This window comes from Chenopodium album, chromosome 17, assembly GCF_948465745.1.
Source record: "Chenopodium album chromosome 17, dcCheAlbu1.1, whole genome shotgun sequence".
Lineage (NCBI taxonomy): Eukaryota > Viridiplantae > Streptophyta > Magnoliopsida > Caryophyllales > Amaranthaceae > Chenopodium > Chenopodium album.
The window spans coordinates 41,996,423-42,023,220 of NC_137850.1; the positions used below are offsets into that span (position 1 = coordinate 41,996,423).

General features: G+C 34.4%; 2 protein-coding genes across 2 annotated transcripts; both read left to right on the plus strand.

Moving 5' to 3' along the window:
- Window positions 1-1,357: 1,357 nt before the first annotated feature.
- LOC145589754 (citrate synthase, mitochondrial) lies at window positions 1,358-8,826 on the plus strand. The gene is made up of 20 exons (XM_081646440.1): window positions 1,358-1,456; window positions 1,617-1,674; window positions 2,086-2,148; window positions 2,514-2,555; window positions 2,665-2,730; window positions 3,025-3,090; window positions 3,183-3,296; window positions 3,953-4,016; window positions 4,668-4,750; window positions 5,059-5,108; window positions 5,199-5,276; window positions 6,002-6,130; window positions 6,226-6,268; window positions 6,457-6,543; window positions 6,837-6,938; window positions 7,680-7,787; window positions 7,866-7,916; window positions 8,005-8,078; window positions 8,157-8,208; window positions 8,308-8,826. The coding sequence occupies exons 2-20, from the start codon at window positions 1,624-1,626 to the stop codon at window positions 8,398-8,400; spliced, it is 1,416 nt and encodes a 471-aa protein (XP_081502566.1). The 5' UTR covers window positions 1,358-1,456; window positions 1,617-1,623; the 3' UTR covers window positions 8,401-8,826.
- An 8,079-nt stretch (window positions 8,827-16,905) lies between these two features.
- Window positions 16,906-25,233, plus strand: LOC145589755 (ferrochelatase-2, chloroplastic-like). Its single transcript, XM_081646441.1, has 11 exons — window positions 16,906-17,116; window positions 17,215-17,290; window positions 18,372-18,696; window positions 19,874-20,017; window positions 20,176-20,277; window positions 21,372-21,475; window positions 21,587-21,713; window positions 23,141-23,293; window positions 23,505-23,605; window positions 23,706-23,907; window positions 24,727-25,233. Exons 1-11 carry the CDS (start codon window positions 17,068-17,070, stop codon window positions 24,949-24,951), a joined length of 1,608 nt encoding a protein of 535 aa, XP_081502567.1. The 5' UTR covers window positions 16,906-17,067; the 3' UTR covers window positions 24,952-25,233.
- Window positions 25,234-26,798: the final 1,565 nt, after the last annotated feature.

Consider the following 26,798-nt stretch of genomic DNA (forward strand, 5'->3'; position numbering starts at 1 on the left):
GAGTGTTATTATTGTATTGTCTTATGTGTTTTATAGATAGATTATTTGTATAAATTAGAAAAAATGAGTTTGAATGCATACACATAACACATTCATTATTTTAATTAATGAAATGGAACAAATATATTAGTTGATAAATCTACGATTTTCATTATTGTACTTAATTTTATACTATCTCATATTCTCCCATATGTGCTCAAGGGCGGGAATAGGGCAGAATTAGGGTGGCTATGCACGTAAACAATGTGTAACTTACTTTTTTTTTTTTTTTTTTTTGAACACAATGTGTAACTTACTTAGTATTCTTGTTCATTTACTAAAGTTTCACATTAGTTGTGTGTTCAATTTTTGTCCTTGTTTTTTTGTTGATTATTAGCTATATGAATATAGGAAATACCGAGTATAAATAATTACATGAGAAAGAATAACATATTTGTTCTTATTGGCCCTTTTGATGAAAATTTATGGTTTTGCCACTCGTCATGGGAACAGAATACGAGGGTAGTGTATGTTTATGTTGATTGACATTTAGATTACTTGTTTATGACAAGTTGGTATCTAAAAGCACCAAATAACTCTTGTTGTTAATATTTCAACATGCATGTTCTTTGACTTTGTCAATCTTTGAATAGTATATTTTTTAATTAATTAATACAATGTCAATTACTAAATTATATATACAAGTATAAATTGTAATAATGCTGTTTTTCCTATACCTATGTAGCTCAATGATGACTATTCAAATATATATATATATATATATATATAGGTCAATGATGTCATCATCTCACAGTAAATAGCTCAATGCATGATTAAATGTACCTTTTTCCAATTTCAGTTCAATTGTAAGCTCTAGTATTCAAATTAAATGTATATAGCATTGTGATGCTAACTAGATCTGTAAGTACTTCCTCATTCCTAATATTACTCCAAACTTGAACTTCATTTTTTTTAAATAAAAATTTGCACAAATGAGTCAACACAGGTGATGAGAAGAGTTAGAAAGAATCGCAAGTGAGAAAAGTTAACAAATAAAGTTATAATGGAAAATTCTCAATTTAAATCAATCCTCTAATTCTCAAACTCTCATTCTCACATGCCAAACATCTCTATATAAGCAGTTTAACTAACAATTTATAAGTAATAGACAAATAAAAACTTTATGACGATATTCAAGACTTAAAATTGAATATTATTTATTTCAATATATCATTGCCCTTTCGACTCTCTTTGCACCTAAAATAATGAACTAACTCAAAACTTTGCAAAAGGCCCGGCAATGCAAAATTGACTTGACTGTTCCAAGCAACAATAAGCTGTTTAGCCCAACACTATTCAATTAAGCCGCCAACTCCAACACGTTTTACCCGTCTAACTCGTTCCTCACCGATTCATTCATTCATTCATTCAAGACTCGTTCGAATCTCCTCATTTTCTCTGCGTTGTTCTAACGAAGGTGATTTTCTCTCTCTTCCATTTTCTCTTACTTTTGAATTTCATTCATACTAACTTTTCCAGATTTCAATTTCTTCAACTGTTACAGATTTAATCTTCCTGTAATTGCATTAATTTTTCCTAATTTTTGGATTGTTTTGCTCTTAATTTTGCAATTTTAGGCTGATCATGTCGTTTTTCCGAGGCATTTCAACTCTCTCGAAGCTTCGTTCTCGAGTTGTAAGCTTCTGGATCTTTGTTAAATTTTGTTGAATTTTATTATGTTTACTTCTAACATTACACTTTGATTGATTTATCAGTTTTGATGTATATTTGCAATCCGAGCTAACTATAAACATTAAATATAGTTCATAATTCGATATCAATTTAGGAATGTATGACAAAATTACGGCGTCAATTGGTGTAATTAATGTTTTTTGTTAGCTTTTGAGGTTGCATTTGAATACTTGCATATATCATTATCCTTTTACTATTTATTTGGTAATTATAAGTAGATGTTGTTGTAATTTGCTTTTACTCCTATTAAAATGAATGTTCTGTAATTTAAATTTACAAATGTATGGTTTGAGTCATGTTTTTTTTAAAATTGTTGTAGCCTTGATGATGTTATGAATGAATTTTTACTTGCAGGGCCAACAATCAAGTCTAAGTGGTTCTGTGAGATGGATTCAGATGCAAAGTTCATCTAGCCTTGTAAATTCTATCTCCTTGTTTATGCCATTGATTTATTAATTTGTAATTTGTAAAATTGAGTGAAAATGCATCTGTACATAAATTAACCTCCGTAAATTTATTTTGGTTATGCATTGTATAGAGGTATTATTGTAGCTGAAAGTTGCCAATGTCAAGTGTAAGTGTAAAGTGAGAAGTGACCATATTGTGGTGTAAACTAGAGAAGAATGCAGGTGTTTGTTTTAAATTTAAGTTTATAAAAGGTCGATAAGATCGACATGATTGTTTAATCATCAAGTTTAAAATGTTGCATTTTTTTTTTAATTGTTTGTGTTAAATGTTAAGCTTATTGTGTCTTATTGCAATTTTTTTCATGTCATGAGCAGGACCTTCGTTCCGAGTTACAAGAATTGATTCCTGAACAACAGGTTTGTTTGACTTCAAATTTGATGATTATAAACTTTTGCTATAATGAAGTTTACATTCATGAAGTTCTTACTGTGGTTTTGTTCTTGATCCCATTTTCTATTTCTGTAGGAACGGTTGAAGAAGATAAAGAAAGAAAATGGAAGCGTCCAGCTTGGGAACATTACTGTTGACATGGTATTAGCTTATCTATAATCAATAGCTCTATACTCCTATTTTGTTATCGTACATTACTCAGACTTTGAGAAATTTCGGATTAGGACAACAATGTGAACTTAGGACCATGCCATGTATTTGTATCCATTTGAGGTGTTAGGATACTTGTGGCTAGCTACATTGGATTGTCGTAGTATTAAAAATAATCACGTTGTCGTATAATTCATAGCTACAATACTTGTTATATCTCTTTTTTGGCCTATGGATTTTTACTTTGTCTCTTTCTCATATAAGTATATTACATTAATGTACTAGGTATTGGGAGGAATGAGAGGAATGACCGGTTTACTTTGGGAAACTTCTTTACTTGACCCAGAAGAGGTATAGTAATTTTCACTACTTTCCAAATGTTTCCCTTCAGTTAATTTTGACATTAATGTTAATTTGTTTCATTGATTATGATACTTTTTTAGGGAATTCGGTTCAGGGGTTATTCTATACCTGAGTGTCAGAAACTATTACCTGCTGCAAGTCCTGGTGGAGAGCCATTGCCTGAAAGTCTTCTTTGGCTTCTTTTAACTGGAAAGGTATATAAATTCATCTTACAAATACAGGCTGCAGGCTTCTCAATGTCCTTAGCCTTTTTTTCTTTAATAATCCATTTTTCGAAATATTGTGCTTTTGTCTGGGTCTAAAGATTATACCTTTCTATCTCTAAAGTTCTGCATAATTGAACCTGAAGATCTCCAAATATACTGTATACGCTATGGTCTTCTGCTTTGCCTTATATTTTGTCTCACTCTGTTTAAAGAAAGTTGTTCTTTTGCCATTTGTCTGAATGTACTAGAATGAGATTTTAAGAATGTCATTTGATCATAAGATTCCTGTTTGAATGTGAGAGAAGGCTGATTTTGAGTTATTATGCCCTTGTCTGAGTATTTTTATATTATCATTATTCCACTATGAAATCAATTGGTGCCCTGAAATATGCAGATATGGATGAAGAGATCTCGCTAAATTGTTCTTCAGGGTTGATGTGAGAACTATATTGTAGACAGAATTTCATATGTTATTACCTTAGAATTTATGTTATGATTTATGAAAATTGCTTGTCACATGTTATGTCAGCAGTGGTCATAGTGTCAGTCTACCAAGCAAAAATTTCTGGTCACATAAAAATTCTAATTTTACTTAATCTTTGAAATTTTATATTCTGTATCTTGCTTTTCTTTCATTAATTTAGGTCCCAAGCAAAGAGCAAGTAGATGCATTATCAGCAGAATTGCGGGAACGTGCTTCGATCCCAGGTTCACTTTTTCACTAATGATACATTTTTTTAAGTCAATCTATCCTTTTGCAGTATTGGTGTCTAATTTGTAGGTATACTATGCTATACCTCTATGCATGTACACTCTTCTTTGCTGCTTAAGCAGTTTTTTTTTCCTCCTAAACTGCATCTGTGTTTAACTTTTTCTTCTTGATTTTCATCAACTAATATAAGAGTTGTTTTTTACATTTTCAAAACTTGCAGTGGACTGGTGGTCAGTTACTTGTATCTTTTTCCCATCCTTTGCCTTTCTTATCCATAAGATGTGTTATCAATACTTCATCCATTTCTTTTTAGTTGCATCGCTTCTCCTTTATTTTGTTTTTTATTTTTTTTATTTTTGGAAATTTCATATTTGTTGCAAAACTTGCAACCAATCTGTAGTAAGTAACTTTGGACCTGGAAAATTATTACCTTTCCCTTACTTCACATTTACACTTGGATACCCTTTCCTTATCTCTCTTCTTTCTTGAAAAATCGTTCCATTTCATTTGTTGCAACTGAAAGAAATGGAGGAACTATTAAGAAAAGTTTTCTTGTTCTACTATGTGCTTTATCTTAGCCATCTCTGTCTAGTTGGAGATAAATCTTTCATTAAGTGTGAGAATTTATTGAATTATTGTAATTGCAGACCATGTCTACAAAACAATTGATGCCCTTCCAATAACTGCTCACCCAATGACTCAGTTTACTACTGGTGTTATGGCCCTTCAGGTATTGATTATACCTTTATTTTGGTGTCTTCCTTATTGGTTTCTCTTGTTGTTTTTTTTGGCATGTATGTTAATTATTCAATGATGTAAAATTACTTCTGGATGTTAGTTCTGTAAGCTATTTCTTGTTCTTTTCCTTTTTGTCATTCTTGATGTGACTGTTGTACTCCTCTGATCATGCTATTGCATTATTGATGAAAGCTTCTAACTAATGACCTCTGGCTCATGTCCTTTTAATTTATGAAACAACAAATAAAAGGAAAAAATTGATTGCTGGTAAGGTGTATAACTTTTCTTTCTTTCTTTAAGGTCCAAAGCGAATTTCAGAAGGCTTATGAAAAAGGGATCCACAAATCAAAGTGAGTCACTACGATATTTTACTGCGGTTTTATTTTACCTGTCTTGACTTTCTTCATCTAGCCAAGTACTAAAGGTGATTTTGATTCCAGGTTTTGGGAGCCAACATATGAGGATTGCCTCACTTTGATTGCTCAAGTTCCTGTTGTTGCAGCTTATATTTATCGCAGGTCAGTATTACTTCTATCAGTCATTAAGATTTCAAGGATGGTGTTTTACCAGCTTCAGGTTTTTTTTGTGTAATAAGAAGAAAGTAAATGAAATGAGCTCTCAGGTATTAAAGTTTTAGCATCCAGGAATTTTATGTGGTTAAAGTCACAATCTGTTGGAGCCCAGGTCTATCATCTTATGTACACTTAAAAAGGGGCATATGTATCACGAGGGTTTCATGACTTTTGATGTAGCTAGTATTGTTTAGTGAGATGAACTGTACTTGGGTTTTAGTGACAAACTTCTATATCTTTTGGAAATATATTTACTCCCTTTATAAGGAAATAACCTTGAAAATTTGATGACACTCATCCTTTACTCAAAACTTATAAAGCATTGCTAAAAGCGAGTAGGTGATTTACTACTTTATAGTAATTGCGTAGTGCATGCTTTTCTATACAAAGTATACTATAAATCTATAATGGCTCCTCAAAAGGATGGTGAGGGCTTAAAGAGTATTAGATGGGTTGGCCTTGCTTTCTGCATTCTTGCTGCCAATTTGATGTCAATTGATCCATACAGGCAGCTGGATATAGTGTGAAGGTTGCTGCTCATGTTTTTTTTTTTTTTTTTTTTTTTTTTTTTTTTTTTTTTTTTTTTTTTTTTTTTTTTTTTTTTTTTTTTTTTTTGTTGTGAGTTATAATTGGATAAATATCGATTTATGTTTTATTAATCTGTGTTGAAGGATGTATAAGAATGGAGAGATTATACCAAAGGATGACTCCCTAGATTATGGTGCAAATTTCGCGCATATGTTGGGATTTGATAGCTCTCAGATGCTTGAGCTGATGCGGCTTTATGTCACACTTCACAGGTAAACATTTGCCAGAATGTTCAGATAAGACTTGTCTCATTAGAATCATAGAATTTACTTATATTAAGATAAAATATTTTTCTCCTATTTTGCAGTGATCACGAAGGTGGTAATGTTAGCGCTCACACTGGCCATTTGGTAAATATCTGAAAAATTTACTTTCTTTGTCCTCAACTCCTCAGTTTTCAGTTAGTTTGCTACTGCATTGGTGGGCTTCTTTGGAGTTCATGATAATACGTAGTAAAAAAAATCAATAAGAAGCATCTTTATGCATCAAATATTACACTTGAACTTTAGGACTCTGACCTGCTCTTACCACAATGTAGGTGGGTAGTGCACTTTCAGATCCTTATCTATCATTTGCAGCTGCATTGAATGGGTTAGCTGGCCCACTCCACGGATTAGCCAACCAGGTATAATATTTTTCCATAACTATTTTTATTTCTTTTGATAATCACTAACCAGTTAATCCTGCAAAATAAAACATTGTTAGTTGTACATCTTTTTTTTTTTTTTTTTTTTTTTTTTTTTTTTTTTTTTTTTTTTTTTTTTTTTTTTCCTTCTTCTGAATTTGAGTTCCTACAAGGCTACAGTTTGGAATTGTTACATGTTTTTTCTGTTACATTTTTTACCATGCATTGGAACAAGCTAAATCTCAAAAACACTAAACAGTTGTGGATTAAGTGCTTGACCTATTTTATCTCAGGAAGTGCTGCTGTGGATTAAGTCGGTTGTTGATGAATGTGGAGAGAACATCTCGACTGAGCAGTTGAAAGATTATGTTTGGAAGACACTAAACAGTGGCAAGGTAAGTCGATAAATCACATGTATGATCAATGATCACGCTGTCATTGTACAGTAAATTGCCAACTAACATTAGCTAACACTCAATATATATTTTGAGTGTGAGTGTGTGTGTATGTGGTGGTGGTGTGTGTGTGTGGGGGGGGGGGGGGGGGATAGCTACAGTCTGTGTGTGGGTGTGCGCGCGCACGCGCGCCGCATTGTAATTATAACAACTATGAATTTAAGCTGGAATGGGTGTTTGTCTGACTGATGGGGGAATTAATGTATGCATCAAGTATTCAAGTGTAAATTAAGACATGGACAAATATGGTGCAACATAGTTACAGATATTGATAGACTGCTCTATTCTGTGGCAAGGTGTGGTTTGGTGTGACTGTAAATTCTGTAATTGATCAAAATTGTGGGATAAGGAGAGAAAGGGAATGGGTGGGCCTAGTGCCTATAGTAAAATCTTATACATCTTGTCGGCAAGGGCCATAGGGAACAATAGGAAAGCAATCTCTGAGCATTCTGCTTGTGTTTATGATAGATTTTCCCATTTGTCAAAATATCTGTAAACATTGAGAGTAGTCTTAAACTGTCCACCTGTTTTTTCTCAATTCGTTAAATCTTGATGATATGTTCTTGCTAAATCTTGTTTGATGTTGTCCTTACTCATGTAAGGTCATCCATATGCCCCCATACTCCCATTAAGGGTCTAACACATACATGGCTGTTATTATGTACACTTTTAAATCTATAGGTGGTACCTGGATATGGTCATGGAGTTCTGCGGAAGACAGATCCAAGATACACATGCCAGAGAGAATTTGCGTTGAAGCACATGCCTCACGACCCACTTTTCCAACTGGTATATATTTTCTGAAAGATTATGATCATTTTCTTTCTTAACTTTTGAGATTATAACCTCAATAAAATGTTTTTGCAGGTGTCAAAGTTGTATGAAGTGGTGCCTCCTATTCTAACAGAACTTGGAAAGGTATAATGCTTTGGATATGCTAGTTCTTTCAAGAATTTGCACGAGTTCCTCTCTTTCTCTTAATGTATGATGTTTTGGGATTATATAGGTTAAGAACCCATGGCCGAATGTTGACGCTCATAGTGGAGTTTTGCTGAACCACTATGGTTTGACGGAAGCAAGGTATCCTCCATTTCCTCTTTTGTATTCCAATGTTTCAAACTACTTTCCTAGTCATATAACAAATATCTTCTTTGACAGGTACTATACAGTTTTGTTTGGAGTATCAAGGAGTCTTGGCATTTGCTCACAGGTTTGTTCATTTTTATTATCTAAATTTGCTAATTAGTTTTACACCGTAAATGAGTTTAATTCGTTATAAATTTTCGTTATATCTGATCTCCTCATGCAGCTAATATGGGACCGAGCTCTTGGCTTGCCACTAGAGAGGCCAAAGAGTGTGACTATGGAATGGCTTGAAAAGTTCTGTAAGAAGGGAGCATAATACTGATGGCATTATAACTTCTTATTATTCTTGATGAGTTTACAATAATTCTTTTCAACGGGCAAAATGTTCCTTTTTGGAAATAAAAAGATAGCGAGGAATTTAGTAGTTTCTATCTCTTGCAACAAGTATTGCATTTTGTATCTTTTACATTTACTAATACACAGTTTGTAGGATCATTGAAAAATATGAGAAAGAGTTTAGTGCAAGAAATTTATAGAGGAATTGAGCCTTAACATCTGATAGATTATTTGTATGTGAGTCACCTTATATGTAGAGAGCATTGATTCAAAACGATGCAACAATTTTCCGTTAAGCTGGTTGTGATTTAGCTCGAGGGTTTGATATGAAGTTATTTGTTAATGTTGTAAAATACAAGTGGTGTAACCTCCCAAAAAGAGTGGATCAAGGGTCATCTTCCATTAACATCTCTTGAGTTTTCTTGGAACAATGATTTTATCCCTTTGAATCTTGGATCTTATTACAACCTGATTTTTTTTTTTTTTTTTTTTTTTTTTTTGGGTAAGGAGAAAGGTCTTATCAGGCCGCAGAGTCACAGGTCCTCCCGTCTCGAGTTAGCGGGTTAGGCACTTTGGGAGTGGGGGGAAGGGTAAGGGAATCCCCATCCTAAAGTGTCTCTGGTGGGATTTACTCCACAACCCCATGGTTGTGAGATGCGCAAATTTTATGCCTAATAACCTAAAAATGTTGTATGACTTTTCAATTTTTGAATTTTTTTTTTATTTTTTCGTTCTATAATATAAATTTGACATGTCAATGTCAATTGAGGTTTTTGTTTGGATAACAAGAGTAATAGGTTTGGCTAATAAGGACTTTAAAAATTCTCCAAAGATTTTAGTTGTCTTGCAATTATAATTAGAGTTTTGAGAGGGTGAAACTTTAATTCTTGTTTGAAATTTATGTTCCCTAAACTCAAAAAATAAAAGTTTACATAAGTAAGCTTATAGAGGTTTTGAGTTTGACAATGTGGAAGGTTGAAAAATAATTTTTGTGAATATATATTGACATAATTAAAACTAATAAGTGTTGTGAAAGTATTTTAAAATGCGAATTCAATATATATACACTTCCTATTTGTCAATATATTTTACAAGTATTATAGTATTAGTCATTAATAAACACTACCTAAAACAATTGTTGATTAAAAGAAGTTGAATGGAATTATTTTTATTAGCCATGTAAAAAATTCTTAAGTAGAAACTTTATTTGGTATTTCCTGCATATAAAATAATACCTTCTATATGAGTTGGAAAAGAGTTCCAAATTTTCTACATGAGTTGGGAAAGTATTATTTTTCATTCATTATATAACTTTTATGTAACCTAACAAAAAGAGTTACAAAGTGATTGGAGAAACGAAAATGAGTTGCAAATTACAGAATTTTACTGTTGTAAAAAAAAAAAGTTACAAAATTTCATTCATTAAATAACTTAAAGATAGAGAAACTCCCATTATAATCTCAACTTCTGTTTTATTTTTCTTCCTATAGAAAGAGGTGATGAGAATATTTTATCATCATAACATTCATTCTCTCGATTATTTCATTACAATGGATACTAAAATTACCCTACAAATAAACTTACTTGTCATGTCTATGATGCTACTAACCTCCTTTGTAGTCTCTAGACCAAATGCTATCATTGAAGCCGTTAATGAGCCTAGTCCAAGTCCATGCACATGTTTTAACAACGTTTCTTTTGTCGAATGTGCAAATAAGGCAGGCGCTATTTGTGGAAATGCAATATTTTTATATGTATTTGCTGATGCAACAATCGTTACAGAAGAATGTTGCACAACACTAATAAATATGGGAAGACAATGCCATGACCTGTTGACGGATGCAACCGTCAAATCAAAGGAAGTTGATGAGAAATTGAAATCCTTAATATGGAAAAAAAATAATGAAGTATGGGATCGTTGTAAGACTGATGGTCACATTGGTTAAAAGGCTTTGTTTTGTTTGCTTTGTTATGTTTACAAATCCTAAAGTTTGGATGTTTTTAATAGCTTGCTAGAAATAACGATATTGGCGTTTTATAACATCATTATAAGTTATAACCAATGTATTAATTTTGTTTAATTATCGCTCTGGCATAAAATTTTGATAAAATATGAATATTATTATAAGGGACAATTTTGCAATGGCTACCACAATTTTGTAGCCATTGTAATCTTTTAATCTAAGCCATTGATACACAATATTAAATCTTAACCATTCATTTAGTTGATAAATTAATAAATAAATAAAAAATTTAAATTTTTTTTTTAAAAAAACCTAACTAATTGGTTACTTTGTTATTCATTCAACAATGCTCTTTTCAATTCCTCCCATTGATCTATGGTTTTTAGTATGATGATCTTGTTGATAGTTTAATATCCCATCTTACTTTAAATTCCAAGTAAATTTTAAGATCAATTTCGCTAATTTTGGTATTAGGGAGATGATTTTATTTTTATATGGGTAAAGAACTTAGACAATTTTGCAATGGCTACAATAATTTTGTGGCCACCATAACTATTAATTCATGATTGTACATCTGTCAATAATAGTTCCACATCCTTCATATTGACTATTGGGTTGACTTGAAAAATAATTTTATTTTACCTTTAAATTAAATACTGCAACTCCGCCAGTGGGTTTCCCGCTGCCAGTCCCAAGCCTGGATAAAGGAGGAGGGTTACGGTAGGCCAGTGACAGCCAGTATAAAACTTCGTCACATCCCATGACATGAGCCAAACAGATATTTTCGTGGGGGCGTTCCCTACTCAGCGACGCGCTGCACTTCCTAGACCCGGGTGTAGTGATAAGTATGCAAGGGTTGCTAGGTCGTCGCCCAGAAGCGACGCGCCACATTGCCCGAGTGTGGTGTCAAATGAGCAAGGGCGTGCCATTGGGGCGTTCCCTACTGAGCGACGCGCTGCACTTCCCAGACCCGGGTGCAGTGATAAGTATGTAAGGGTTGCTAGGTCGTCGCCCAGAAGCGACGCGCCATATTGCCCAATTGTGGTGTCAAATAATCAAGGGCTTGGAGTTGGGATCAGGAGGGAGCGTGGGAGAAAAGAATTTAGTTTGCGGATTGGTTCTTGGAATGTGGGGTCTCTTACGGGAAAATCAGCAGAATTGGTAGAAGTAATGAAAAGACGACGCGTGAACATCATGTGCCTCCAAGAGACAAGATGGACAGGAGAAGGAGCTCGAGGCTTGGTTTTGGGGTATAAGGTATGGTATGTTGGGCAAGAAACGAGCCACAGAACAAGGAATGGTGGAGCTAGGAACGGAGTTGGTGTGGTTCTCGATGAGAGGTTGGCAAAAGAGGTGATCGAGGTCTATCGGAAGAACGATAGGTTGATAAGGCTGAAGTTGCTATGTGGCAAGGAGATTGTGAATGTTATCAGTGCTTATGCTCCCCAAGTGGGTTTAGATGCAGAAGAGAAACGACAATTTTGGGAGGACCTAGACGAGGTGGTGCAGGGTGTCCACCACTCAGAGAAGTTATATATTGGAGGGGATCTAAATGGGCACGTTGGGGCGAGCCGAGATGGCTATGAGAGTGTCCATGGAGGCTTTGGGTATGGGCAGAGGGACGCCGGTGGTGAAGCTATTATGGATTTTGCCCAATCATATGATTTAATTTTGGCTAATACTTGGTTTAAGAAGAGGGATTCACACTTGATAACTTTTCGGAATGGAGCAAATGCAACTCAAATAGACTTCCTGCTCACAAGGAGCATAGATAGACAAAGTTGCATAAACTGTAAGGTTATCCCAGGGGAGAGTGTGGTCACCCAACACCGGCTATTGGTAATGACTATTCGTCTGAAAGAGAAGGCGAAGAAAAAAGTTAGACAAGAAGAACCAAGGATAAGATGGTGGACCCTAAGGGATGCAAAAGCTAAGGTTTTTACAGAAAAGGTAATTGAAGAAGCGGATTGGGATGGAGAGGTGGATCCGGACATGACTTGGTTACGAATGAAGAACTGTTTCCTAAGAGTGGCCAAAGAGGTCTTAGGGGAAGTAAGGGGAAGAACTTCGGTACAGAGAGATACTTCGTGGTGGAATGAAGAGGTGAAAGCAGTAATTAAGCAAAAAAGGGAATGCTATCAAGCCTTAGGAAAATGTAGGAGTGATGAAACCTTTGCAGCGTATAAGGAGGCTAAGAGTAAGGCAAAGGCAGCTGTTCGCCAAGCAAAAGAAAAGGCATATCAGGAGGTTTATGAAAAGCTTGATTCCAAGGAGGGAGAAAGGATCATTTATAAGATGGCAAAGAGAAGACAAGAGGCAAGGAAGGATATTGGCATGGTGAAGTGTGTCAAAGATAAGAACCAAATGGTCCTAGTGCAAGAGGAGGGCATCAAGGACAGGTGGAAGGGGTACTTCGATGAATTATTTAATGGAAGTAATGGAGTTGTGATAGGAGATACCTCTATGAGTGATGAAGAAATCAACATGGAGTATGTGCGAAGGATTAGGAGAGTAGAGGTGGAGATTGCACTGAGGAAGATGAAACCTAAGAAGGCGGTTGGCCCTGATGGGGTACCGATAGAGGTGTGGAGGTGTTTGGGTAAGATTGGTATTGATTGGTTAACAAACCTTTTCAACAAGATATGGACGGCTACAAGGATCCCACAAGATTGGAGGAAGAGCACCTTGGTCCCGGTTTATAAAAACAAAGGAGACGCTCAAGATTGTTCTAACTATCGAGGAATTAAGCTTATGAGCCATACTATGAAGTTGTGGGAAAGGGTGATTGAACAAAGGTTGAGGGCATGCACAAGCATTTCAGATAACCAATTTGGTTTTATGCCTGGGAGATCTACTATGGAGGCAATCCATTTGATAAGACAAATGATGGAGTTTTATAGGGTAAAGAAGAAAGATCTTCATATGGTCTTTATTGATTTAGAGAAGGCATATGACAAGGTGCCAAGAGAGATACTTTGGTGGGCAATGTTGAAGAAAGGTATCCCACGAAGGTATGTAGACCTAGTTAAGGATATGTATCGGGATGTGTCAACAAATGTGAGGACATGCGGAGGGTTGACAAAAGATTTCCCTATTACAATCGGATTGCATCAAGGGTCTGCATTAAGCCCTTTTCTTTTTGCAACGGTTCTAGATGAATTAACTAGACCAATTCAAGATGAGGTTCCATGGTGTATGTTGTTCGCAGATGATATCGTTTTGGTGGATGAGACTAAGGATGGGGTTAATGTCAAGTTGGAGCAATGGAGGCAAAGGTTGGAATCTAGAGGGTTTAAGCTAAGTCGGAGTAAGACTGAATATTTGGTATGTCGTTTTGGCACTCAGAGGGGGACAAGCAATGAAGTGGTGAGTTTGGATGGAAAGGATTTGACCATGAGTGAATGTTTTAAGTACCTAGGGTCGATCATCCAGAAGAATGGTGACATTGATCAAGACGTGACCCACAGGATTAAGTCAGGGTGGCTTAAATGGAGAGCGGCCACGGGAGTGTTATGCGACCGCAGCATTCCCTTAAAGTTGAAGGGAAAATTCTACAGGACTGCCATAAGACCAGTGTTGCTCTATGATACAGAATGTTGGGCTTCTAAGAAAGAGCATATTAAAAAGATGGAGGTTACGGAAATGCGCATGTTAAGGTGGATGTGTGGAAACACTTTAAGAGATAGAATCAGAAATGAGGTTATTCGCAAGAAAGTAGGTGTGGCGGGCATTGTAGATAAATTAAGGGAAAATCGTCTGCGTTGGTTTGGACATGTAAGACGGAGACCCGAGGGTGCACCGGTGCGAAGAGTGGAAGAGTGGGACCATGGAGGGATTAAACGAGGAAGAGGGAGACCAAAGATGACTTGGTTGGAAGGAGTGAGGAAGGATATGAAGTGCATGGATTTACGTGAGGATGAAGTTTTGGATCGTAAGGGATGGAGGAGAAAGATTTATGTTGATGACTACACGGAATAATCAAATTTGGTTCATGTTAGCCGACCCCACTTTTGGGATTAAGGCTTTGATTGATTGATTGATTTAAATTAAATACTGCATTACCAACTTATCATCCTCTTCCACCCTAGACTCACGATTTTCATACTACTCCATTGTTTACCATGAATTGATGAATTCATTATCTTCAAAGGTCATACCATACATAGAAGAAATTAAAATGTTTAAATATGTCAAATTCCACCATTGATCATATCTGATTCTCTTCTATATATACCATTCTTCCAATTTTTGTAATCTTATAATAATGCTACTATGAATCAATCTAACGCTGCTTGATCGTACAATCTTAATTTCTAATGCCTATGTAGTGTATTAGTGTATATGAATTAAAATTAATTTCCAACCTCCCATCAATGGAGAAGCAGTTATAAAATATGTCGTCAATAGTTAAAAAAAAAATATTGGTAAAAGCAGTTTTTTTTTAAAAAAAAAAATTTTAAAAATAATGATTTGATTTGATAAATGAATGAATGGATAAGATCTCCTCTAAAAAAATAAAGGGTTTAGATCAAAAGTTTATAGTGGCCACAACTATTATATAGCCATTTTTTTTTTTTGACACGCCAACTATTATATAGCCATTGAATAGTCTTCCTACATATATAATATAAAAGTATTAATGTTTTGTATCATTATCAATATTCAATTATAATTATTAGACCTTTAGAAATAATTGAACCACTCTCCTTTTCATTATCTTCAAGACATTAAGACATGACTCATCTTTGAGACATTAAAACATGCAAGCTAAGAATGACCACTCAATCAAAATTTTCGAAATTACCTGTATTAATCAATAATCATCAATCAAAATTATTTGAGTTAATTGAAACACTCTCTATCTTTTTCATTATGTTTAACATTAAAACATGCCTCATCGACATAAAACATGCCAAAATTTACAAAGATTAACCACTAAAGATAATTTTTTTGAAACTATTACTACATCAATCATAAAAAATTTCATTATCTTCAACATATTAAGACATACCTCATTTTCAAAACGTTAAAACATGCCTCTAAATACATTTGATTGCGACTCACATCAAACTAAATCATTTAAAATTGTGAGAGCAATGTTTTTATGGATAATTTGTTATATTATCACTCTTGTAGATTAGGTGGAAATTAAAAATATAAGGAAATAATAATTATTTCCACTCTAACAAGACTTCAATTTTGATGGTTTATCCATATTATGTACTTACAAGGCTTAGTCCATATAAGGAGGAAATGAAGTCTTTGTGATTAGTCTAGTAAAGAATTATTAATTTTATAGGAAGTTTTTTTTTAATTTTATTTTCACATTATGTCCTTATTTGACACCTAAAAACTAATCGCAACAAATGCCACATCAAGCTAGGTTGTGTAGATTTGACGCAATTAAATCTTGTAGAATTTGGAAGCAAATTTGACACAATCGCCCATTAATTCTACGGATTTTGAAACTTAGAGAACGAAATAAAAAGTAATATAATAATTGTCCCATTGAGTTTGTCGAAAAAATTGTAACACAAAATTTAAGTCTGCAAAATATAGATTTGTCTTGAGGTTTTTAGAGAAATTAGAATGATTTTAGGTTTAGAGAGTTTTTTTCCTTATAAAGGTTTTTCTTTAGATTTTCTATATGCCTCAAATGAGAGATGAATTCTATTTATAGAATTCTCCAAGGCTAAGGTTCTAAGATGACCACCTAAATGGGCCTAATGACAACTCTCTTTTCATTAACCCAAATGTGCTTTTAATCTCATTTTACCGATAATCCATTTGAATGAATAATCAAACCCATTTTGTTGGGTTATATTATTACTTAAATGAGTACTATTACTCTACTCAAACCCATTTTGTTGGGTTTTATTATTATTATTATTATTATTATTATTATTATGGGCCAAAATAACCCAAATTAATTATTCAATCAAAATATGAAAGTCAATACAAAAGAGTCAATATTTGACTACGAGAGTTAGGTATAACTCTAGTGGTTAAAGCTTTCATCCTATTTCATGGGATTGATTCTCATTACTCATTCTTAGGTAAACTAAACAAAAATATGTTTATTTTGACACAAACAATAAGTAGCGACACATAATAAATTCCAGAGAAATATGCTCTTTTCATTTTTTTTTCTTCTGAAAACAGATACACCATGCGCATTGTTGTTTAAAATTTCCGTGCCTACACTAATAATAGACAATAAATTCACAAGTCACCGACTTGAATGAAAAACCCAAACCATACAACCTGATTGTCACCCATGTCATTTGAGAATATCTTTTGACTTTCTATTTTTTAAAAATAAGAGTATCTTTGACTCTTGATTGGATTAAACAAAATTATAAAATAATACCCATTAAAAAAATCCCAAGTCTTTTCAAAGATGATGACGTGGACATCATCCATGTCACACGTATGAACCATATTCTTGCAGAAATTTCCACCATATTTTAAAATTATTAATAAATAAATATTCAGGTATGACGGATAATGCCACTATTGAAGTGTGGGCTATACTCATTTGAGCAGACCTGTAATCTGCTGCTCTCCTCTTCTCTGTTCTGTAACTCTCACTCTCTCACTTTTGTTTTCTCTCTCCTCTCTTTCTCTCTCTAAATGCGGCGCTGAATTTTGACCCCTTTTCCCCATTTTTTTGAGCTCTGAAAATGGCAATTGGTAGTGCTATTTCTACTCTACAATCTGCTCGATTTACCGGTAATTTCTTGTTTTTTTGTCATAATTTTGCTTAATTTTGTTGTTTTTTGGGTTGATTTTTCTGTAATTTTTGTGGGTTTTTTGTGCTGATTTTGTAGGGTTGAGGGTTTCTAATGGTGATGATGTGATGCATTTGTCTAAGAACCGTACATCCGTTCTTTCATGTTGTTGCCGGTATTTTCATTTTTGAAATTTGATTCATCATCATTTATGGTTTTATTTTGCATGTGTTACTAAATTATTATCTGTATTGAATAAACTTTGAATTTTGGTTGCTTAATTTTGTGGAATTTTTTAAAATAATTGGTAATGGTCTAATGGAATTTAGCTGTATTAATATGCTTGAATTTGGTGTGATTAGCTTGTTGCAAAATTTTGCACCTCATGTAGGATTAGCATTCATGTGTTAGGAGGAAAGAGAATCCTATAGGGAATAATAGGACAATGACGTAGACGAGATTCGATCATATATGTAACTTACTTCACTGTCCCTAGTGAAAGATACTGTTTTAGTGGAGTTCATTAGAAAGGAAAGGGCTTTTAAATATTACAAAGTGATTCAAGTGTGTGTTGGAGATATATAGATGATATATAAATGTTGTACTGATCAAATGGATTTAATTCTATAAGATTTAATGTCAGTTAAACAAAATAGTTTATAACTTACGGTGAATTTTCATCTATGTAAGAATGATTTAGTTCGTATGATGAAGGCAAAAATCTCGGATCTTGTGTGCATGCTGCAAAATATGTTACCAGATTCTTCATTATTGCTAAAGTATATGAAGTATGTTCCAATTACTCCAAACTCTATCATATTTGATTCTCAAATTAGGCCATAAGCGTGAAAATATTTCTTAGTATATTCCTAACCTAGGTCTTAGACACACATCTATTCACTTGTAGTTGAGAGTAAATAATGCCCACTTGTTAAATCTAGTAGATTTGGTTACCTTGAGTCACAGTGTAGTGTTGTAAACACAATTTTTCCTAGGTTTTGATACGAGTGAAAACAGCCTAAATTTGGTTTTCTGCAAGGGGATTAGTTCCCTGCATTAGAATATGTCATTGTTCAGCACTGTTTTTGTCTTGATTCTTTAAGTATGTAATGTAGGTTTTTAGTTCCTCTTGTATCATGAAATAATGCCATTTATGTCGCATTTATTAGTAGTCATCATCTGTCATGCAGCACTACTTTGATTAACAAGGATGACATTATTACATAACTATAGCTGATTTATGTTTTCTCTGCTAGGTTATTGCCACAGGAGATGGGTACTCCTCAAAAGATATATCGTTGTGCAGGAGTGTCAATGGAGAACAATGCTCATGCCAATACATCAAAGCACTTGGTAATAGGAAAATGTTTCTTTGGTTGGTCCAAAGAAGAATCTACAATATGTCAATCATTCAAAATACATTCACTTCCAGTTGGAGCATTACTGACCTCTGAAACTCCCAGTGTGTCTACAACACCTTCTGTGGGTGAGGAGAAAATAGGAGTATTGTTGCTAAATCTTGGAGGCCCAGAGACTTTGGACGATGTGCAACCTTTCTTGTATAACCTTTTTGCAGATCCGGTATGTAACTCTCTTTTTCAGTATGATTTGCGATTACATGGATAACTTTTGTGATGCATTCCACTCTAATGATGTCATTTGCTGAAATGATTTCATATCTCTGGGGCTTTGAGGCTCTGATTGATTCTTTGTCAGTAGCATTTTGTATGTCACATTTGTTGTACAACTGTTGATTTGTTGGGCACGAATTGAGCCACTTGTCTGTCTGTCCTACGCTATAATGATACATCAGTTGCTATAATTCTAGAAGACCAATTTATGAATGTAAATTAACTATATTGGAGAACGTAAGACCAAAGAAGATGACTACTTAAGTAGACTTATATCGCGTGTCGTCTGTTCTGCCTTATGAAGGGCAAGGAGTTGTGCTGGAATATGTATGCAAAGGAAATAACAAACATAATGATGTTAAAGAGAAGGAAACAAGTGGAAGATTGGCTATAGTATTATTCAAAATTGTGTAAACTTTTCCAGTAACATATCTTGCAGAGTTTTCAAACATGAAAGATCAACTAGTTGAAGAGGTTGAAGGCATCCAAATTAGTCTTCTCATTTTATTAAATGTGAAAAGCTGTAATGGGAATAGGACACTAAGAAAAGCTTTGCTTATTCCTTGTATTGGTTATGTACTTGTGTGCTTTTGTAAATGTTATTTCATTTTAGCTATAAACTTCATTAAGGTATCAGCTAAAACTTTTGAAAATCTTATAATTCAGTATTTTATTGGTTCCCAGCCTGGATCTAAAAAACCTTATTTCAAGCAATTATCTATTTGGTTCAATGGGCCAACATTCCCAAACCCTTCTTGGTAGATTCATTTTTAAATGCTAGGTTTATGGCTAGCTGTTTATTGCTCACCATCACTAAGCTAATGCATATATATTTCTAGTTGCTGGTCATACATATAGGATGAATTTTGGAATTGGGCTAAATTGAAAAATCAAGGGGTAAGTGTGTTAGTTACAGGAAGGTCAGCAAGTCAGCATATGCAAGGCTGTACTGGAAAATTGCTGCATATGGCTTGCATGACGTAATTTCACAAATTTTTCGTTCCCTTTTTGTATGCGTACTGGCTTTAATTTAATTTTTTTGATAAATTTTTTCTGTCATTTTATTATGACAATTTATTTCAAATATTTCTAGTTCTGTTAGTTTCCTGACCAAAGACAATGAACAGGACATCATTAGACTGCCTAGACTGTTCCGATTTCTTCAGAAGCCCCTTGCGCAATTTATTTCTGTTTCAAGGGCTCCCAAGAGCAAAGAAGGTTATGCTGCAATTGGTGGTGGTTCTCCACTTCGGAAGATCACAGATGCACAGGCGAGTTACTGTCTCATTGTTATAAATGATATTTCCCTTTTGCTTCATATAATCGAATTTTAGTGGCAGCAATATTTTGTTTTTTCCAGTCCTTTTGTGTCTGACGCAAACAAGTTGGGATTACATGGAACTATAATATGTTGTTTACCTTCTTCCAGGCTGAAGAGTTACAGAAGGCTCTTTATGCAAAAAATGTTCCTGCAACTGTGTATGTTGGTATGCGTTATTGGCATCCATTTACTGAAGAGGCAATTGAGGAGGTATGGCTTGAGTTGCAAATTTTGCAATTAGAATAATTGACTGATTAAGTACCTTTATTTTTGTTTTCCCTTGTTGGTGCATAGTTACTATATGACATGTTGCTAGACATTATTCTTGCCAAGGTATAGATACAAGTGTAATAGCTAAGGACATAAAGTAGTACTGTAAGTCTGTAATACAGTAGAAAACAATCACAGCTTTGTTATTATCATTGGTAAGATTCTAATAAATTTTAAGGCAGGTGCATTCTGTAGTTTCCTTATCCCTGTAGATAATAAATACACAAATGCTAATAAGCTCTCTTTCTAGGCTAGCAACCTTACATATAAATTAGAAAGTCCGTTGTTTTGAAGAAATAATGAGGTTGCCTATTTGAGCATATGAAAGTAGTCACTTTGAGCTTTAGTAATGTTTTGTACAGTTTGTCTCTCAAATTAATAAAAGATGGTGTTTAGGAGCAATGTTTTCTAATCCTCTAATATGAGATTCGGTACTGAATTTGTTACATTGTGCCAAAACTATCAATTCGCCAGTGTAATACACCTGTTTTGGTTCGCGGTATTTTTTTGGGTGTTTTGAGGAAAGGGGGGCTAGTTGGTAACGTTGTTTAGGAGTTTGAATCTTTGGGAAGATAGTAAATTCAACAGTATTGTGATCCTATGTCTACCTCTAGGAAATCCAAGGAAAAATTCATAGGAGGACTGACATGGATCTTCTGAAGTGATGTTTTCAAAAGCATGGATCTTCTGTAGATGATGTTTTCAAAAGCCATGATATGTAGATGATGTTTTCAAAAGCCATGATATGTAGATGATGTTTTCCAAAGCCATGGAATTTTCATAGATGATGTTTTTGAAAGCTATGGATCTTCTACAGATGATGTTTTCAAAAGCCCCATATCTTGATGTTGTCAGTTCATTTGACTGTCAAATTTTTGGCTTAGTTGCAATGACATTGCGTATTAAAGGACACAATGAGCATACCTGACTGAGAGGATTCTTGAATGTTATGATTGATTCTTTCAAATCATTGTGTTTAATTCAGGGCAAGTAAATGAATCCTGCTCTTATGCTTTCTTTCTTTGTTTGCATAGATAAAACGAGATGGCATTACAAAGCTTGTTGTGCTTCCTCTTTACCCACAATTCTCAATATCAACCAGTGGTTCAAGCTTGAGACTTCTGGAAAGTATATTCCGGTATGTACTCCTTTTTTTTTTATTTATTTTTGCATAACAAATTTCTGTTTGTGGGCTTAGTTTAATACTTTAAGTTAGAATAAGTTTTGATTCATAAACTCTTTATTGCAGGGAGGATGATTACCTTGTCAACATGCAGCACACAGTCATTCCTTCCTGGTATCAGCGAGATGGATATATTAAGGCCATGGGTAATTTGATTGAAAAAGAACTAAAGAAGTTTAACAATCCAAAAGAGGTGAGTTATTTTTAGTTATTTAATGCCTTAGGCCTTTATGTGCTGACCTAAACTTGGTATTGAATTTTCAATTGATTACTCTTCTGAATAGGACAAGCTCGGCCAATAGAAAACATTTGTTTTGTAACTAAAAGAGAAATTCTAGTTGGTGACCTAGAGTATGTAAACTAATTCCAAGTTTCAAACATAAGCTTAATATTCGGTTGAGTTGGTCCTCTAACATGGTATTAGAGCTGTGAGATAAAAATCACACGTTCAAATCTCATCCACCCCTCATGGCAAGGTCCATACATCTCATGTGAGGGGGCGTGATAGAGTATATAAACCAATTTGTATAAGAGGGGCACATGGTTTGGCCACTACAAAACCACCAATCCACCCTCCTCCCTTAATTCCCAACCCCCCTCACGATCGCCACAGCTTCCATCACCCTACCCCTTGTTATTATCACCACCGCCAATCTTTTTGTCAATGGAAAGAAGATACGCCTCTCTAAAAAGGAAATATTGGAAGGAAATGGTTGGTGATACTGTCAGGTAGATTGGTAATTGTGCTGAGGGTGGGGTGGTGATGAGTGATGACAATGAGAATAGTGATATTTTGTGGAGAGGGTGGTTTCGGTAATAGGGGTTGTAAATATGGAGGACTGTTGATGGTGATAGCCTGATTGGTAGGGTATTATAGTTTGCAGATCTGATGGTGGTGGTGGTTTGATGATAGTGGTGGTTTTGATGATAGTTGTGATGGTGGTGGACTGGTGGTGGTTTATGTGAAGGCGGTGATTGTTTTGATGATGGTAATTAATAGCTACGGTGTTGGTTAGTTTGTGAAGGTGGGTGGTGGTTTTTGTTTCGGGAGTACTATATATACTCTATATTTTAATTTAGTGTATTCTGTAATACGTATGTATGTAATATCCTCAATAAAACTTTGTGGCATGTTCATGGATGTAGCTAACACTCTGTTAGTGAACCGCATTAATCTACATGTTCTTGTTGTTCTTCACTCTTTCTTGCATCTGTTACAGCATCGGTGAGGTTGGTGGTGGATTGGGTTGGGAATGGTGGTGGGTGGTTTACTGGTTTATGGACCTGGTGTTGGAAAGGGGCAAGGGAAGAAACTGAGGAGAATGAGAGGGAAAGTTCCTGAATGGGGATGAGCTAATTAATTAATTGAATAAAAAGGAGTGGGGAGCGGGGTAGTCTTATAATTTTAGGTTGGTAAGTATGGGTAGAATTGTAATTGTATGTATAAAAAATATCCATTTTGGGCTGTGTTGCAAGTATTGATTATTGAGACATTTCTATTTTAGGAGAGTGTTGCAAGTATCTGAAACAGGGATCCCAGGATTCTGTGATCAAATTTGTGTTCAATCCAAGCTTCAAATTACTTTCTTGCTATTGTATATAACTGATTGTATGTGACAGGTCGTGATATTCTTTAGTGCTCATGGTGTGCCATTAGCTTATGTTGAAGAAGCTGGTGACCCATACAAGGCTGAGATGGAAGAATGTGTTGACCTGATAATGGAAGAATTAGAAAAGAGAAAGATTTACAATTCCTTCACTCTTGCTTACCAGGTATTGAATTTAAATGATCTGTGGTTCTTTACATTTGTAAATTTCCTTTCTATGTTTGTATGCTTTGTACAATATATTAATGATGCTTGTGGCATGGCAAGTATAGGGAAAATTGTTATTGCACATTGTGCTTACCAATTTTTTTCACTTAAAATTTCAAATGCCCATTATAGTTGTTGATGGTGTGGATTACTTTGGAATCTTTGTACAGAGTAGGGTTGGACCTGTAGAATGGTTGAAGCCCTATACAGATGATACTATTATTGACCTTGGAAAGAAAGGTGTGAAAAGTCTTCTTGCCGTCCCAATCAGGTACTTCCATTTCTATAAAAATCAATTCATCCATGAATGTTTTTGTTTGGGGACAATCAACAGATTTTATAAATACTAATTGCGTAAAGATTTTCATCAGTTTTGTTAGTGAGCATATTGAAACTTTGGAAGAAATTGATGTGGAGTACAAGGAATTAGCTCTAGAATCAGGTATAGAAAACTGGGGACGTGTTCCTGCCCTAGGATGTGAACCAACATTTATTTCAGATCTGGCTGATGCTGTGATCGAAAGCCTTCCCTATGTTGGGGCAATGGCAGTGTCAAATCTTGAAGCACGACAGGTATGAATATAAGTTTTTTAATATGTAGACCTGTCACCTGTTTATCTGTTTAGCTTTTTCTTAAAGGATATCTTGTAAAATTGCATTTATTATGTTCTTATTTTGGGGTCTGTGCTATCAATAGATATTACATCCAGTATAGAAGACTTTAAACTTTGTGCTGGTTTCAAAACAGCTTGCAAAACTGATCAAACAAGACCTGGTCAGACTCAGAACCAAGTAACATACTAGACATACAATTGGGAAAGAGAAAAATAATTTTCATTTTTAGTAGACAAGAACATAATACAGTACAAGGATCTAGTTTGCATGCTGCAAGATATGTTACCAGTAAAACAAGAAATTTCAAAAAAGTTACTGTTCTTGCAATCACATCCAAACCGAAACTAATCCATCTTAAATTGACCCAGACTGGAAATGTAAATGATTACAAATCGATTGATTGTTTATGATAAGCAAATTGCCAATAGACCCTACCTAAATTTTGACCATACCTGATCTAACCCGAATTTGAACAGATTGACTCACCACACCCATATATGACCTAAATTAAATAGTCATTTGCCATCTCTATCCATCATGCTTAAACTGGCAAAGTGGCATGTTGAAGTTGAGGTAAATGGATATCTTGGTTTTGATATTCTCCCTTAATGCTCACTCCAATTAAAGGATCTGCACACTTTCCTGCTCTGGTTTTCTCTTGTCTTTTGATGTCAGGAGACTGTAAGTATATAAGTGGTAGTAGACTGTTAGCTTCAAGCATGAGTTAGTTCTATTACTTCTATAGATTATCTAAAACAAAGGATTGGTATTATGCAGTCTCTCGTTCCACTCGGCAGTGTAGAAGAGCTTTTGGCAGCTTACGACTCACAACGCAGAGAGCTACCTCCTCCAGTGACAGTTTGGGAATGGGGTTGGACTAAGAGTGCTGAAACTTGGAATGGAAGAGCTGCTATGTTAGCCGTGCTGGTTCTTTTGGTGCTCGAGGTTACTACAGGGCAAGGCTTTCTGCATCAATGGGGTATACTACCATTGTTTCAGTAAACAGAAATATACATGTTAATTTTTCCTCCTTTCCACTTTAAGTTGTTTAAATTTAATTTGGATTTTCTAAACTTCCCCTTCCTCCACAAATAGGTACTGTGATCAATATATCTTGTAAAAAACCATTGTACTCAGATACAACTGTGCATCCCTTACAGCCACTTGCTATGGGATTTCAAAGCATATATACTAGTTAGCATACACCACATTTCTTACCTTAATCAGTGTTTTGAATCCACATTTAGTAAAGGCGAGTATATATACAGAGTACTTTGTATTAAACACCTCGTATTTAACTTGTTAGCTCCTCGAACCATTTCTTATTTTTAGTTTATTTACCTATTTGTGATTTATATTGGAATTTCTATGGTTTTAAGCAATCTTACTATTTTATTCCTTCTTACTTGCTTGATAGTGTCATAATGAATTAATGATAAATGAAATTTTGTACATTTTTTTTAAGCCGTAGTTCTCAAATCTAATTTTCATATGATACATTTGACGGGGTTCAATTTATCGACCATATATAGACAAAATAAATTAAGGATATAAATAGTTGGTCTTTCATTGTTCTATGAACAAATGCAAAGAGTTGGAAAAAATAGTAGTTTGTGTCAAAAAAAAAAAAAAAAAAAAAAAAAAAAATTAGTACAACGATCAAAAAAAATTGTGTGTTACAGAGAGAAGGTAAAAATGAATCCAAAAAAATAAAAAGAATGGAAGATAAAAAAAAAAAATTCACTTTGTTTGACAAATTGGATTATTGATAAAAATAATCCCAACTTTTGCCCATCGCTCAAAATAATCTCAACTATGAATTATTTTTAAATAATCCGAATTTTAAGGGACATTCGTTTTTATCGGTCTCAAATGACCGGTAACCTATCAAAGGGGTTTTTTTTTTTTCTTTTTTAGATTTAAGTGACACGTATCAACACGTGATAGGCTGAAAAACAAAATTTATTTAATAAAAACTAAAAAATTAATCCCACACCCAAGTACCCAACACCCGCGCAACCCCACCACCACCATCCCGGCAACCACCGTTCCCTGAAGTCCAGATCGGTGCCAGCGTGAGGAGGGTGTCAGGTCGGCGGCGGGGACGGGGCTTCCGAAGGGGGTCGTGGCTGGGGTTGGGGAGGGGGGTCGTGGGTGGTGCTTGGTTTATTTTATTTTATTTGTATTTTTATAGTTTTAATTTTTTTTATTTTTTAACGAATGATTACACGTGTCCTAATTACCTGTTATAACAGGTTGAGTGATCGGTTGAGACCTTTCTGAGCAAATATTCCTCAAAGTTTGGATTATTAAAAACAAATAAATAATGCATAGTTGGAATTATTTTGAGCGAATGGGTAAAAGTTGGGATTATTTATATCAATTTTTCCTTATTATTTTAACCAAAACCAATTCTAGGCTTCTAGCTAATTAACAAATACAAAGTTGTACACTCTATTACATCAACCTGAAAAAAAAGCAGCACAACTCTTTTCCCTCACTCTGTGTCTAAACCGAAGATACTGAATCAAAAAACTGTGAGGGTTGAGATATGGTACTCCATATTTTTTGGTTTTCCTGTAACGTAATTATAAGCTAGAAAAAAAAAAAAAAAAACCAATATTAGCAAAGATAGACTGTAAAAAATAAAAAAATAAAAAAAATAAAAAATTAGTAATACCTAGTTGTGATTCTTGTGAACATTAACTTTTTAACTTGAATCATACTCCGTATAGCAAGTGATAGTAAACCATTAAAAAAAGGTATGATAATAAATAAACACTTACGAAGTAATAAACAAAAGAAAATAGATGTAAATAAAATAACGCAAGTTTTAGATTTTTTAGGTG

Excerpts from the sequence above, each read along its gene's own strand:
- LOC145589754 (XM_081646440.1), top strand. The coding sequence starts at position 1,624 with ATGTCGTTTTTCCGAGGCATTTCAACTCTCTCGAAGCTTCGTTCTCGA. Across the intron at positions 6,939-7,679 it reads AGACACTAAACAGTGGCAAG|GTGGTACCTGGATATGGTCA; the intron begins GTAAGTCGATAA and ends TTAAATCTATAG. Across the intron at positions 7,788-7,865 it reads ACGACCCACTTTTCCAACTG|GTGTCAAAGTTGTATGAAGT; the intron begins GTATATATTTTC and ends ATGTTTTTGCAG.
- LOC145589755 (XM_081646441.1), top strand. The coding sequence starts at position 17,068 with ATGGCAATTGGTAGTGCTATTTCTACTCTACAATCTGCTCGATTTACC. Across the intron at positions 21,476-21,586 it reads CTTCTGGAAAGTATATTCCG|GGAGGATGATTACCTTGTCA; the intron begins GTATGTACTCCT and ends TCTTTATTGCAG. Across the intron at positions 21,714-23,140 it reads AGTTTAACAATCCAAAAGAG|GTCGTGATATTCTTTAGTGC; the intron begins GTGAGTTATTTT and ends TGTATGTGACAG.